The sequence below is a fragment of the Tetrahymena thermophila genome (genome assembly GCF_000189635.1).
Source record: "Tetrahymena thermophila SB210 genomic scaffold scf_8254814, whole genome shotgun sequence".
NCBI lineage: Eukaryota > Ciliophora > Oligohymenophorea > Hymenostomatida > Tetrahymenidae > Tetrahymena > Tetrahymena thermophila.
Window position 1 is genome coordinate 261283 of NW_002476570.1, and position 16488 is coordinate 277770.

At 23.1% G+C, this 16488-nt stretch overlaps 5 protein-coding genes across 5 annotated transcripts; 2 read left to right on the top strand and 3 right to left on the bottom strand. All coding sequences in view use genetic code 6, as the record gives it.

The window, feature by feature from the left end:
* Positions 1-1207: 1207 nt before the first annotated feature.
* Positions 1208-1576, top strand: TTHERM_000417899 (transmembrane protein, putative; the record flags this gene model as incomplete). The annotated part of the gene is made up of 1 exon (XM_012795411.1): positions 1208-1576. The coding sequence occupies one exon, from the start codon at positions 1208-1210 to the stop codon at positions 1574-1576; it is 369 nt and encodes a 122-aa protein (XP_012650865.1).
* Positions 1577-3835: 2259 nt separating this feature from the next.
* On the top strand, positions 3836-7289 carry TTHERM_00417900 (transmembrane protein, putative; the record flags this gene model as incomplete). The annotated part of the gene is made up of 5 exons (XM_001007253.2): positions 3836-4018; positions 4105-4319; positions 4375-4456; positions 4513-7131; positions 7245-7289. The coding sequence occupies 5 exons, from the start codon at positions 3836-3838 to the stop codon at positions 7287-7289; spliced, it is 3144 nt and encodes a 1047-aa protein (XP_001007253.2).
* A 1548-nt stretch (positions 7290-8837) lies between these two features.
* TTHERM_00417890 (peroxidase, putative) lies at positions 8838-9866 on the bottom strand (the record flags this gene model as incomplete). Its single annotated transcript, XM_001007252.3, has 1 exon — positions 8838-9866. The coding sequence occupies one exon, from the start codon at positions 9864-9866 to the stop codon at positions 8838-8840; it is 1029 nt and encodes a 342-aa protein (XP_001007252.1).
* Positions 9867-11727: 1861 nt separating this feature from the next.
* On the bottom strand, positions 11728-12738 carry TTHERM_00417880 (peroxidase, putative; the record flags this gene model as incomplete). Its single annotated transcript, XM_001007251.1, has 1 exon — positions 11728-12738. The coding sequence occupies one exon, from the start codon at positions 12736-12738 to the stop codon at positions 11728-11730; it is 1011 nt and encodes a 336-aa protein (XP_001007251.1).
* A 1134-nt stretch (positions 12739-13872) lies between these two features.
* Positions 13873-14892, bottom strand: TTHERM_00417870 (peroxidase, putative; the record flags this gene model as incomplete). Its single annotated transcript, XM_001007250.1, has 1 exon — positions 13873-14892. One exon carries the CDS (start codon positions 14890-14892, stop codon positions 13873-13875), a length of 1020 nt encoding a protein of 339 aa, XP_001007250.1.
* Positions 14893-16488: the final 1596 nt, after the last annotated feature.

Sequence of the window (16488 nt, forward strand, 5' to 3'; positions counted from 1 at the left end):
TGTGATCAATCACTGAATATATGTCTTTCTTGTTTATAAAGCTAGTTTTTTAAGGACGGTAATTGTTTTGTAAATTAACCTGAAAATACTTATTGCAATGAAAAACTTATTTGTGATAATTGCACTGAGAGTAAATGTAAATTTTGCTATGAAAATAAATCTGATTGTATTTCTTGTCTAAGCAATTATTATCAATATGAGAAAAGCTGCTTTGAAAATAAATAACCAAATAGTTACTGTGATAATCAGAAAATTTGTTAGAAATGTTAAAACATTACTTGCGAAAATTGTTAAAAAGATTTATAAACATGCTCTTAATGTCCTAAAGGATATTTCATCTTAGAAGGACAGTGTTATTAATCTTAACCAAACCAAACATTTTGCAATACTTAAAATGAATGCTATAAATGTAGTTAAAATCTAATATGCTAAACTTGTGATGCTGATTTGAAATCTTGTCTTACATGTGAAAATAAATATTTATTTGAAAAAAACTGTTTTGAAAAATAGCCAGATTAAACATTTTGTGATTATAAAAAAATATGCTAAAAATGTTCAAATCCTAATTGCCTTACTTGTAATTAAACTTTAGGAATCTGTACTGCTTGTTAAAATAAATAATTTTTATTTAATGGTAATTGTTATTAAGATTAGCCTGAAAAAACTAATTGCAATGAAAAATATATCTGCGAAATTTGTACTGAGAGTAAATGTAAATTTTGCTATGAAAATAAATCTGATTGTATTTCTTGTCAAAGTGATTATTATCAATATGAAAAAAGCTGCTTTGAAAATCAATAACCGAATAGTTATTGTGATAATCAGAAAATTTGTTAGAAATGTTAAAATAATACATGCGAACAATGTTAAATAGATTTAAAAACATGCTCTTAATGTCCTAAAGGAGATTTCATCTTTGAAGGACAGTGTTATTAATCCTAACCAAGCCAAACGTACTGCAATACTCAAAATGAATGCTAAAAATGTAGCTAAAATCTGAACTGCTAAACTTGTGATGTTGATTTGAAATCTTGTCTAACATGTGGAAATAAATATTTGTTTGAAAAAAATTGTTTTGAAAAATAACCAGAAAAAACATTTTGTGATGATAAATAAATGTGCTAAAAATGTTCAAATCTTAATTGCCTTACTTGTGATAAATCACTAAATATATGTCTTTCTTGTTTATAAAGCTAGTTCTTTAATGATGGAAATTGTTTAGAAAATTAACCTGAAAATACTTATTGTAATGAAAAACGTATCTGCAATAATTGCACTGAGAGCAAATGTAAATTTTGTTATGAAAACAAATCTGATTGTATTTCTTGTCTAAGCAATTATTACCAATATGAGAAAAGCTGCTTTGAAAATAAATAACCAAATAGTTATTGTGATAATCAGAAAATTTGTTAGAAATGTTAAAACATTACATGCGAAAATTGTTTAAAAGATTTATAAACATGCTCTTAATGTCCTAAAGGATATTTCATCTTAGAAGGACAGTGTTATTAATCCTAACCAAGCCAAACGTTTTGCAATACTTAAAATGAATGCTAAAAATGTAGCAAAAATATGAACTGTTAAACTTGTTAAGATGATTTACAATCATGTTTAACATGTGAAAATACATATTTATTTGAAAAAAACTGTTTTGAAAAATAGCCAGATTAAACATTTTGTGATGATAAATAAATATGTTAAAAATGTTCAAATCCTAATTGCCTTACTTGCGATTAGACTTTAAGTATTTGTACTACTTGTTAAAATAAATAATTTTTATTTAATGGTAATTGTTATTAAGACTAACCAGAAAAAACATATTGTAATGATAAATATTTCTGTGAAAATTGCATTGAAAGTAAATGTAAATTTTGCTATGAAAATAAATCTGATTGTATTTCTTGTCAAAGCAATTATTATCAATATGAGAAAAGCTGCTTTGAAAATCAATAGCCAAATAGTTATTGTGATAATCAGAAAATTTGTTAGAAATGTTAAAATAATACATGCGAACATTGTTAAATAGATTTAAAAACATGCTCTTAATGTCCTAAAGGAGATTTCATCTTAGAAGGACAGTGTTATTAATCCTAACCAAACCAAACGTTTTGTAATACTCAAAATGAATGCTAAAAATGTAGCTAAAATATGAACTGCTATACTTGTGTTGCTGATTTGCAATCTTGCATAACATGTGAAAATAAATATTTGTTTGAAAAAAATTGTTTTGAAAAATAACCAGAAAAAACATTTTGTGATGATAAATAAATGTGCTAAAAATGTTCAAATCTTAATTGTCTTACTTGTGATTAAACTTTAAAAAATTGTACTTCTTGTTAAAATGTATAATTTTTATTTAATGGTAATTGTTATTAAGACTAACCAGAAAAAACATATTGTAATGATAAATATATCTGTAAAGAGTGCATTGAAAGTAAATGTAAATTTTGCTATGAAAATTAAACTGACTGTATATCCTGCTAAATTAATTACTATTAATTAGAAAAGACCTGCTCTGAATAGTAATAACCAAATACTTTTTGTGACAGCTAAAAATTTTGTTAGAAATGTAAGAATGAAAAATGTTAGACTTGCGATTAATAATTAGAAAAATGCCTAACTTGTAGTGATAAATAATATCTTTTTGAGGATTAGTGCTTGATTTCGAAGCCTGATAACGTTTACTGCAATGAAGATAATTAATGTAAGTTATGCTAAAATAAAAAGTGCTAATAATGTGAAATTGATTTAACTTCTTGTTCTTAATGCAAAATTAATTATTATTAGCTTAATAAGGGTTGTTATGAATCTTAACCTGATAAATCTTTTTGTGACGATTAAAAATAATGCAAAATTTGTGATAATACAAACTGCTTGAAGTGTGATAACTCCTTATAAAAATGCTTAGAATGTTTTCCAAAGAGCTATTTGTATAATGGTGAATGCTTTTTATAATAACCCAATAATACTTATTGTAACTCCAATTTAATTTGTGAAGATTGTTTAAATAAATAATGTGATAAATGTTCTGAAAATAAAAATGATTGTATATCTTGCAAAGATGAATACATTTTTGAAAATAAATGTTTTAAAGAAAAATAGCCTAATACATATTGCGATAATTAAAAAGTTTGCTTCAAATGTAAATCTGAGACTTGTTTTTCTTGTGATAAAGAATTAACTAAATGCTTATCTTGTTCAGCCAAAGATTTTCTTTTTTAAGATTCCTGTACTAAGCAATAACCAGAGAATACATTTTGTGATGAAAATGGAATATGCTAATAATGTAATAAGCCTAGCTGTTTTATTTGTGAAAAGGATTTGAACAGCTGTTTTAAATGTAAATAAAATTTATTTTAACTTTAAAATATTTGCTATGATAAATAGCCATAAAATACTTATTGCAATGATAATAAAATTTGCTCTTCTTGTTAAATCTCTAACTGCTAATATTGTGATAATTCTTTAAAAAAATGCTAGTAATGCCTCCCAAATTTATTTATGTTTAAAGAAGAATGCTATGAAAAATAACCTGATTTAACTTACTGTAATGAAAAATCAATTTGTGAAGAATGTTTAAATAAGAATTGTAAAACTTGTTCAGAAAATAAGAATGATTGTCTATCTTGTAATGACTAATACTTCTTTGAAAATAATTGTTTTTCAATTTAATAGCCTAATTCATATTGTAATGAATAAAAAATTTGTCAAAGATGCTAAGATACCAAATGTAAATAATGTGATAATACACTGTAAAATTGTAAAGAATGTTTGGACTAAAATTATTTATTTAAAGATAAATGTTTTAGTGATAAACCAGAAAACACATATTGTGATGATAAGAAGATTTGTAAATAATGCCTTAATTCTAAATGTTCAAGTTGTGAAGATAACCTTTCATAGTGTATTTCTTGTAAAGCAGGATCTTTCTTGTATAAGAAAGATTGCTATGATTCTTAGTAATAAAATACTTATTGTAATGATAAAAAAATATGTGAAGAATGTACAAACAAAAGCTGTAAATTTTGCAATAATTAACTTGATTAGTGCTTGTCTTGTTTTAATAATGAATATCTTTACAATAATCAGTGTACTAAATAATAGCCGCTTTCCACTTATTGCGATGCAAATTTAATATGTGAATAATGCACAAATATCCAATGTGCTAAATGTGAGCAAAATAAATAAGATTGTATCTCTTGTGACAATAAATATTTCTATGATAAAAATTGCTACAATCAGTAACAACCTAACACTTATTGCAATAATTCAAAAGTTTGTCAGTAATGCAAAGAAGATAGCTGTTTAACATGCGATTAGTAATTGAATAATTGCTTAACATGCCAATAAGATAAATTTTTATTTAATAATAAGTGTTATGATAAATAGCCTGAGAGTACTTTTTGTGATGATAAGAAAATATGCCAAAAATGCAATAATGGTTCATGCTTAACATGTAATGATAAACTTAATCAGTGTAATTCTTGTAAACCCTAATCATATTTATACTAGGATACATGCTTTAGCTCTTAACCAGAAAATACTTATTGTGATAACTAAAACATATGTAAAACATGTCAAACTCCTAATTGCCTTAAATGTGATGAAACTTTGAATTAATGTAAATAATGTAATCCAAAATACTTTTTATATGAGTCTAAATGTACTAGCTAATAGCCTATTAACACTTATTGTGATAATAATCTTATTTGCGAAATTTGTAACAATAAAGATTGTGCTAAGTGCTCAAACGATAAATAAAAATGTATTTCTTGTGAGAATAAATATTTGTACAACGATAACTGTTATGTAACATAATAACCAAATACTTTTTGTAACAATTAAAAAGAATGTTAAAAATGTAAGCTCGAAGAGTGTTATTTTTGTGATAACTAATTAATGAAATGTATAAAATGTTATGATAATAAATATCTTTTCTAAGGTTAGTGCAAAAGCGAAGAACCTAGTAATACATACTGTGATAAAGTAACAAAAATTTGCACTAAATGTTCTAATGATAAATGTAAAGAATGCGATAACAATTTAAAAAGTTGTACATCTTGCAATTCAAATCAATATTTTTATAATAGCGAATGCTACGAAGATAAGCCTAATAATACATATTGTGATAATCTAAAAATCTGTAAAAAATGCAAGGATGAAAACTGTTAAAGTTGTGATGAGAATTTAGAAAAATGTTTTAAGTGCTATAAATAAACTTACATTCATGAATAAAAATGCTATTAGCAACAACCTAATAATACTTTCTGTAATTAATCAAAAGAATGCAAACTATGTTTAAATAACAATTGCAAAACTTGTGATTTCAATCTAACAGATTGCGTGAGCTGTTTAGATAATTAATATCTATTTAATAAGTAATGTTACATTACATAACCTAACTCAACTTTCTGTGATGAATAAAAGGTATGCTAATCATGCTAAAGTGGTTGTAAAGTATGTAAAAATAATCCATATATTTGTGAGGAATGCATTGATTAATACTATTTGTTTAATGGAAAATGCTCTTTCAAATAACCAGATTCTACTTATTGTGATAAGAGTACTCTAGTCTGCAATAAATGTGATGAAACATGCTTTTCTTGTAATGGACCTACTTAAAATGAATGTACTGGCTGTGATTAAACAGTTTTTAGATATGATAGTTCAACTTCAAGATGTCTGTGTAAAGAAGGAGGTTTTACATATGTAAATACTTCACAAAAATGTGAAAAGTGCAAAATCATAGGATGTAATGACTGCTATCAAGATATAAATAAATGTATCTAATGTGGAGAAAAAATGGAATTTGATAAAGTTACATCTGAATGCTATTGTAAAGATGATTTAGAAATTGTAAATAGAATGGATAATAAATGTATGAAAAGCATTATTCCTAATTGCTAAAAATTGGTGAGAAACAAATACGTATGTGAAAAATGTATTTAAGGTTATGAATATGATATTTTACATAATAAATGTAATTTCTGCAAAAACGGAAAATATGCAGATGAAAATGGCTTATGCACATTACCTTGTTCTCCAGGCTGTCTCAAATGTAGTTCACTAACAAATTGTGTGAATGTTGATCCTAATTACAAACCATAAAAGCCTAAATCAGATGAAGATAATAAAGGAGAAAAAGATGTTGAATACACACCTCCAGAAAAACGTATACCATTAACAGATTTCTCAGTTTGTCATATTTCTTGTCTGACTTGCTTTGGTCAAAATTATAATAATTGCTTAAAATGTTCATCAGAAGAAACAAGAGATTATAATTATGTAAAATCAACTTGCAATTGCAAAGATGGTCATTTAGAAGTGAATAAATAAGAATGCTAATAATTCACTAATCTTGAAAGTGCTATGCTTAGTTCTTCATAAGCTGCTTAATTTTCATCACTAGCGTTGGCTCTACCTACATGTTTCTTGTTTTAAACTCCCTATATTTATTATGTAATTTAAACGAAACAATATCTTGGCTTAATGTCTATGAATCATCCAAAGAATACTGTGGCAGAACAAGTTTTATCTTAATTTAGAACATATAACTTTAATTATGATATCCCTTTAACAATTATTACAACTAGCAATAAGCTTACTTCAGATGAAATCAATTAGTTATTTATTTCTACTTTAATTATATCATGTTTCCTAATAACAGGATTATTATTTAAATACTCTAGAAGTTCTTTTAGAGGCTAATCTTATTTAAGGTGGAACTTATTCCTATTAATGGCAAGAAATTTAACTTCTTTTAATACATATATAGTTGTTAAATTTTTATCATAAAATAAAGAATCAATAGGATCTTCTGAAATAGCTATTTTTGTATTTTATTGTATTATACTATTCATATACTACATACAAATTGCTTTAGGAATTAAAAATTAGATAAAAATTTTAAATGACGCTCATAGATTTGATAGTTAAAGCTAAAATAATTCAAGTGAATGTGATGTCTCAAGAGTAATAAAAAATGATTTCTTAGAAGTAATTAAATTTAGCAATCCTTTAGAAGAAGGAGTTATAGTGGCAAAATTCCATTAAAAAGTCTCTTACTCTGTAATCACATAAGGCCTAAACACTTAAAAATATATAAATCTTTATTTATGGGCAATTATTGAGGTAAAGAAGCTAGTTATACCTTTTATACTTGGTTTCTTTTCTTAGTATGACTGGTGTTATTTTTTAGTTGCTTCTATTTGCTTGGCATCAATATTTTATTTTATATTTTTTAGGCCATTTTTAGGTAAAGCTCATAATATGATTTCTATATTTTCTGATTTGATTACAGCCTCAATTTTTATTTAGTTTAAATTTTTGAATAATTAATATGATATCAATGACCACAAATCAATAATCTTAACTAATTCGATACTAATTACTTCGTTTTTATTCTAATTAATAATTGCCATATTTATCATAGTTGGAATAATTGCGTTTATTTACAAATATATTTAAAAAAAGAAATGTAAAAATATAGAATTAGAAACGAAAAAATCTTAATTGTCTCTTTCAAAATAGCATTTAAACGAATCAAGCTTCTCTAGTGTAACTAAAAGTAATTTTTAATCTTAAAATTGAAATTTTTATTTAAATTATTTTTTTAGTAAAAGATAAAGCAATTAGTATAGCACTTAATAATGTGAGATGGAGCATAAATCCATTATAAAGATCAACATAAATTATAAAAATTAAAAATTGAATTTAACTATGAAGATTAAGTTTTTAAGATATGTATATGCATTTTTATCTTATTGAAATTTTTTAATTTTATAAAAAAAATTTAATATATTATTAAAATTTATCATTTGCATCAAAAATTATAAGCCAACTTTTATATTATCTTAAATAGTAATAATAAAATATTAAACTAACTAATTAGAATTAAATTTGTAAAATAAAAACATCAAAATACAAAAAAATAGAGTCACTTTTTTTAATATTTGTCCAATTTAATTTAATTATTAAATATAATAATAAGCACAATTATAACCCAACCCCATATTTTAACCCTTTAATTCTAAATTTAACCCACTAACAAAACATTACATTTGAAGAATATGGGCACCATCAAAATTTAAATTATTGCTATTTAAATAAATATTTAGTAGAATAATAAATATTATTTTAAATTGAAATAAATTTATAATTTTTAAATATGAAAAATTTCAAAGAAAATTTATTATTTTATTAAGTTGTTGAGTTGATGTTAAATAATTATCAGATATTTTGATAAATTACAGAGATTTATATATGGATTATTATAAATATTATCATGGTTATTTTATTTAAGCTTCAGCATTTTCTTTTAAAGCTATGTTGAAATATACAAATATTGAATTAGAATTAACTACAGATCCACAAATTTATCAAATGTTTGAATAAATATCAAGAAATGGTATTTTTACTATTAGTCCTATTAATTATCCTAAAGCTGATAATTAATATGTAAACATTGATAAGAATTTTTTAAACTTGCCTTAAAAAATACTTATTTGAAAAAAATGTATTGAAAAAGTTCCTAATTAGACCTTCTGTGATGATTAAAAAGTTTGCTTAAAATGTTTAAATACAAAATACCTTATTTATGATTAATCACCATAATATTTTGTTCTTGTTAATAAAACTAACTCTTTAATAATACTAATTGCTTTGAAAATTAACTTAAAAATATTAATTGAAAGGAAAAGCAAAATTTAATTATTTATTTTATAGTTTATAGTTTATGCTTTTAATGATTTATATATTTAATACATCAAATATATATATAAAATATTTTTTGCAAATTTAATATGAGTTATAATTAAATAAATAAATATTATTTATTTTCAAAGTCCTAACAAAGAAGCAAATGGACATTTTCCTTCAGGTTTTTTAGGTAAATTGCTACCAAAGAAAGAAAAGTAAGGAGTATAATCTGACCATTAAGAATGAAGTTCGATATCATTAGTATATGCTTGATGTTAGAAGAAAAGATTTTTATCACCAAACTTACTAGTAGTAAATTCTGAAGTGGTAATAAGAGAACCTATTTTCTTTAAGCAACCAGTAGCGGGATCATCCATAGCTAAAACTTCTAAAACAGTAGTGCCTGGTTGTATTTCAGCAAATATTTAAGAGTATTCTCTGGTAAAATTATCAGTAAATCTGTTTTTAATATCAGAGGGTGCTCTGAATGTGAGCTTGAAAGGGAATTTAGGTTCAGAAACTTATGAACCATCTTAGTTTCTGTCAGCGAAGCTTCTTAAACCAACATTTTAAACGATTGGAGTAGCAGTAGAGAACTTTTTGGCAACTAATTTAAGTTACAAGCCTTCAGCGTTAGGAATATGAGTGTTCATATCCTTATCGAAAAAGTTGAATGAATCAACACCATTAACTCCCCACATAGCGACTAAGTTAGCAGAAGGAACTCCGTCAGCTAAGAACTTTAATCCTAAACCAGGTGTGTAATTGTCAAAAGCGTATTTAGCTTCAGGCTTAGAATAGTTAGGAGGTTTAGCAAGTGAGAATCTGACTAAAGCGGAATCAGCACCCTTAAAAAGACCAGTGTAAGGAGTATCAGGCTCAGCAACGAACTTAACTTAGCCAACAACACCAACAGAGTGAATTAATTTTTTTCTTCCTTCAGGCAAAGAATCAGATTTATAATCAATAGTAACACTCATACTTTCAGTAAAGATAGAAGCTATTTCAAGAGGAGAAGGATAAGTACCAGATTGTTTATTTTCAGTGATAGCTTACCATAATTTGTTAAGCTTTTAGTTTCTTTGTTAGGCTTGATATTCAGAGCTTGAGAAATCATCAGCAATAACAGCTGAAGTTGCTATTAATAGCAAAATAATAATTGTCTTCATGATGATGTTTATTATATTTTGTTTTACAATTTATTAGATTAATAATTGATTACAATTAAATTAAAGGGTTTGCATATTTCAAATCAATATTAAATTTGCAAATTACAAAAGAGTATTTGATATTTAGACGTCATAGATAAAAAATATTACTAATAATTTCTAATTAAAAAATGTATAACAAATATATTTATCTGATCATGATTTAGCTTTAGGTTTAGACACATTTAATCTAATGTTGATATTATAAGATAATAATTAAAATCAGCTATTCCATACATCGATTCTGTAAGGTTTTTATGGTATTATTCAAAGAATTATTCCATTCTATTCTATTTTGATTAAATAAATTTCTGCCAATCAAATAAAAATGTTCAACTAATAAGTTTAAGTGGTCTTAGTTAAAGGAAATATTTATTTTAAAAAATGTGGTTGTATTTATTTTTTAATTAATAAGTAAAACCATTTTTATTTTTTAAATTAATTTTGTTTAAAAATCAAACAAACTTGGCGATTTTAGTTAAATTGTTTCTTTATTTTCAATTGTTTTAAATAAAAAACATGGAAAAATTTGTAATCAATAAAACTATTTATATCTTTTACTTTCAAGTAATTTGTACTGAATAAAAATCATTTAGTTTACATATTACAATTTATTTAACTCAGGAAAAACAAATATTTCTTCCATAATTTTATTGCTTTTAAAATATACAATACGTTTTTTCGAATCAAAACTATTTTTAAAATAGATAGATAGATTCCACTAAAACATGAAATATTTGTATTCTTTAAAACTATTTGTTTATTTTGAATTTACTTACTGATTTCTGATTAGCCATTTTTAATTTTAAATCCTCAATCAAATTTAAGAGAAAAAGTTATTTCTGGAATTGTTCTATTTTTGTAAAACATAATTTGTCATATTAATATTTTTTTAATAGAAAATGACATTTGGGGTTAATTTTAAAGATCAATAATGTTCTATATAAATTCTAAATAATCACTTTTTATTAATATTTACTTATTAACCTAGAACTTAACAACTACCTTATTTACTAAATACTAGTTTTAAAATGTAAATTTTGAATTTATTTATTCACCATTATTTTAATTACAAATATTAATACTTCAAATATCCAATTAATGATAATGACTATTATTATATTTTAGTTATAAAAGAATTATTTAGATATGCTAACAACAATAAAATATAACAAGTTAACTACAATTTTAAAATAAGAAATCTTAATATCTAAACACCAACTAGATTAATAAACTAATTAAAATGATTTAAATCTAATAAAATAATTTAATTTTGCAAGTTTATATATATGAAGTTGTAGGAATAATTATAAATATTTCCATTATAGATTAAAAAAAAGTAGACTAAAATTAATAGGATAAATAAAATTTATAAAAATTTTTCTATTACCATTTTAAATTAAGTTTATTAACTTATATTTAGATAAATTTGCATTTAATATTATGTAAGATGTTTTATATATTTAAATTGCTTCAAATCATTTACATTCTTTTATAAAAGATTTTATGATAAAATATTCCATGGAAAATATCTTTCAATATTCTAAATAAAACTTATTATCTTTGTTATTATTTTTTTAAAAAAGGTTTGTAAATATTTTCTTCTATTTTATAAAAACTTCTCAACCTCTTTTTTGAATTCACTTTACAATTCTAAATATATAAAATAATTTAATTGAACGATTTCAATAATTGATGTTAAACAAAAAAAATGAATATTTTGTAGAAATTATTAATTCAATTATAAAATAAAACAATATTTTTATAAAATATAAAGGTATTTTTTTTAAATATAAATTTTTTATTTACTTTTAAAATGGTTTCAAATAAACAAATTTGAAAATGGACACTTTGATTCCTTTTATTTAGCTGATTTGTTACCAATCAAATTCCAGTAAGGAGTGTATGGCTCCCATTCAGGATGGACTTCAAGATCATGAGTAAAGTCTTGGTGTTAAAAGAAAAGCTCGGTGTCTCCAAAATAGCTTGGAGTAATTTCAGAGGTTGTTCTTATGTCTCCAATTTTCTATTTGCATGTTTAAGTAGGGCTAAGAGTTGCATAAACTTCAAAAAGTAAAGTTCCAGAAGGAATTTTTTTTAGAATTTCTTTGTAATCTTCTGTATAGTCAGGGGTAAAGAAATCTTTTACATATTGGTAAGGCTTAAAGGTTAACATGTAGGGGAAGTTAGGATTAGGAACAGGCTTTCCATCTTATGTATGCTCAGAGAATTTTCTTAATCCTAAGAATTAAACAATCTTAGTGCCTGTAGAAAATTTATCAGCTACAACTTTCAACTATAAACCTTCAGGTTAAGGAATATGATTATTAAAATCTAAATCAAAGAAGTTATAAGAATAAACTCCATTAACTCCATGCATAGCAAAAAGATTGGCTGAAGGTTATCCATCAATTAAAAACTTGAGAGCTATTCCAGGAACAAAATTATCATGGGCATCTATAGATTATTTATGTGTATAATCGGGTTCTTTAGCTAATGAAAATCTTATAATTAACGAATCAGCACCTTAAAAGAAACCCGTATAAAAGTTTTTTTCAGCAATAAACTCAGCTTTTGCAACAGATCCAACTGAATGAACCTTTTTACTTCTCCCTTCAGGTAATTAGTCTGCAACATGGTCAAGAGTAGGGCTCATAGATTCAAGTAAAAGACCTACAGGAGAAGGAAATTTAGCAGATGAAGTATTTTTTGTCACCTCACCCCAAATTTAGTTAAGTTTAGAAGATCTCTTCTAGGATTAATATTTTAAGCTTGTAAAATCACTAGCAAAAGCAAAAGTAATTAGGCAAAGCAAAAATGTTATTTTGATCATTTGATTTTTATAATCTAATTTATTTATAATTATTTCAAAATATTTAATATATTTTCCTTTTAGAGTTTTCTATAAACAAATCTAATAAATAACAAATCGAATTTATCCCTAATCTATAAGATCAGTATACATTAGTAAATGCTTTCAAATTTACAATTATTCATAAGATTTATTATAAAATTTGAGATTATTACTTTTTTTAATTACAACTAATTAAATTTTAATTTTGTAAATCTTTACCTTATTATAATATTATAAATGAAAGTTATATTTTAGTCAAGTAAATACTAAAATAATTTATATCAGTTGCATTATTTCTTTTAATTTTAAATAATAATTTAAAGATAGAATGAGACTTATTTTAATTCTAAAGTGTTGATTTTTAAAAAATAAATTATACATTAATAATTAGTCAATCAAGATGGTATTTAAATTATTAATCTAAGCAACAACAAAAAATGTTATTTGCCTATGAATTAATTATACTTATTTACACTAAAAATTCTTTATAAAAGTAGAAAAAAGTGACTGATAAATTTTACTTTTGTTATTAATTTAAATCTTTTATAATTTGATATTTTTAAATGATTTAAATCTAAAAATTTTTCTTTTATTATTATGGATAATTGAAATTTCTGATTAACCAAACTTTCATAGAAAAATATTAAATTCATCAATATTCAAAATTTAAATAATAAAATACTCTTCTCATTATTGGTTAATTTTTACATCATTTTATAATAAATAAACATAATAATTATTGTCTTTTTCAAACAATTTAAAGAAAAAAATTATTTATTAACTAAAATTGAAGACAATTTACACATTTTTTATATATATAATTTTTTTATTTCTTTTTGTGATTCATTTTTTAAATATTTTCTTATAACTTTTAAATTGGATTTTTTAATCGTTTGATCTTCTAAAATCTACAAAATTAAATATATTATTGAAAACTGTTTTGCCTATTAAAGAAAAGAAAATAATTTAATTACTTTTACTAAAATTAAAAAAAACTGTTGTTATTTGAATTAAAAATTTTATAACTTCTTACAAATATATAATATTCTTAATATATATTTCTTATTTTTATTATATTTTTAAATTGGTTTCTCAATTTTATTTTTTATAAAATCAAAATAATGATGAGAAAGGGCATTTTCCTTCTTGTTAGCTAGGATTTTTATCTCCAAATATTCTCCAATAAGGTGTGTATGGCTCCCATTCAGGATGAACTTAAAGATCAAGTGCAAAATCTTAATGCTAAAAGAAAAGTGAAGTATCTCCAAAATAGCTTGGTGTTATTTCAGAAGTTGTTCTTATTTCTCCTATTTTTTGTTAACAGGCTTAAATGGGATTATCTGTTGCATACACTTCAAAAATAGTTGTACCAGATTAAAAGGTTTAGAATTTTTTTCTGAAATCCTATGTAAAATCTGAAGTAAACTTATTTTTAACATCTTGTTTGGCTTTGAAGGTCAATTAATATGGAAATTTAGGACTATTAATAGTTTTTCCATCTTATGTATGCTCAGATAATTTTCTTAAACCAACAAATGAAACTATCTTGGTTCCACAAGATTATTTGTCAGCAACTATAGTAGTTTCAAGAGATTTTGGTATAGGTATATGAGTACTGAAATCTTTATCAAAGAAGTTATAGCTATTGACACCATTCATACCATAAATAGCAAAAAGATTTGCAGAGGGTTATCCATCAATAAGGAATTTCAAAGCAAATCCAGGAACAAAATTATCGTAAGCGTATTTTGCTTATTTTTTTGTGTAATGAGGCTCTTTGGCAACAGAAAATCTGATTATTAGTGAATCTGCACCTTAGAAAAATCCAGTGTATGGATTATTTGGTGTAGGAATGAATTCAGCTTTGCAAACAGTACCAATAGGATGTAAAACTTTGCTTCTTCCTTCAGGTAATATATCTGATACCCTTTAAATAGTAGGATCCATAGATTCAACGAGAACTCCACCAGCAAATGGAGCATCAGCAGAAGTTCTATCCTTAATTACCTCTTCCCAAATTAAAGTCTATTTCTCATTTCTGCTTTTTGATTGGTAATTTTAACTTGTAAAATCAGAGCTACATTTTATTAATGCAGCAGCAATAATTAAGATTAAAACGATTTGTCTTTTCATTTTTCAAAATATTTGAGATTTAATTTTATTTTGTATATGCCAAATAAAATAAATGTTAATAGACTTTATGGATAAGTACATTTTTATTTTGGGTACTCTCTTATTCTTTTATATAAACTATCAGAAATTCTTATATAATCATACAAAATGCTTACAGAATTTATTATGTAAAATAATAAATAAAATTCTTCTAATCAATTAATCAATTATATATTTTTCTACATAATAAGGTCTAAAATAAAAATAAATAAAAATATTTTTGATGATAAAAATTAATTAAAATTATAAATTTTAATTTTTTTTTTTATTTAAATACAAATTCAAATGATTAATAAGTTTATTTAATGAGACAAGTGCTTTATAAATATTATTATTTATTAGTAAATTATGTTATGATCTTTCTGAAATTTAGTATAGATAAATCTAAAAATCTAAAAATTATTTAAATTATGTTAAAATCAAAATAATTTTTTAATTTGAAATTACCTTAAATATTTCAAAAAAAAATTTATTACTTATGAAATTCTTTTATAAAATAGAAATTTAGAGATAACACTATTCTTATAAATTGTTAAATATCAAATAAGATATATAAATTTTAAAAAAATTAAAGTAATTACTGTTACTTCCCTTGGTAGTGGCGAGAGACGAATGGTGAATTTTTGAAATTTTATTTCTCAATTTAAGTAATTTTTTTGACTAATGGTAAGAAGAGAGTTAACGAGAAGTTATAGTAAATATATAATTTATCCATTATGGTTAAAATAAAAAATTTAGTATTTCTTTTAAAATCTACAATTTATTAAAATTTCTTCAATTTAAACATTAAAAGTTATATAAAAATTATCTTATTAAGATAAATAGAAATATAAAATCTATTTTAATAATCTATATTTATAATTTTTTTAAATGTGTAAATGAATTGATATAACTTCATTAGATTTTTCTATTATAAGTTATTTTAATCTTTAAGAAGTCAAGCCAAATAAATTATTTTTTCAAATATTAAAAAAACCCATAAATAAATTATACTAAAAATATCTTTATATTCTAATTTATGATGCTAGAATAAAAAAACTTTACTAATTATTTCATTAAATAATAATAAATTTTTTTAATTCCTTTAATTAAATTATTTAATTTATATAGATTAAACAATTTGTATTTCAAAATTATTAATAAGATACTTTAATCTAAAAATACAAGTTTTCAATAAAGAAACATTTTTTTAAAAATTCATATTTTAACAATTAGAAAAATAAGCATTTTTAATGAATAAAAATTTAGAATATGTTCATAAAATACAAAGAGTTTTATATGTTTAAAAATTATACTTAAATTTGCTTAATTTTTATTAAAAAGTAATTAAATGCACAAATGCTATATTTAGGTTAATTAAAAAGAAAAATGATTGTTAAAAAAAGGGAAACATTAAATATAAGTCATATCTAATCATAAATTTATTTGCAAAATATATTCAAGATATACAGTTTTTATTGAAGAAGAATAAATTGCTTATTTTTTTAAATTATACTCTAGAAATAAAATATTATATGAATATACCTAATTATTTATAGACATATTCTCTAGCATTAA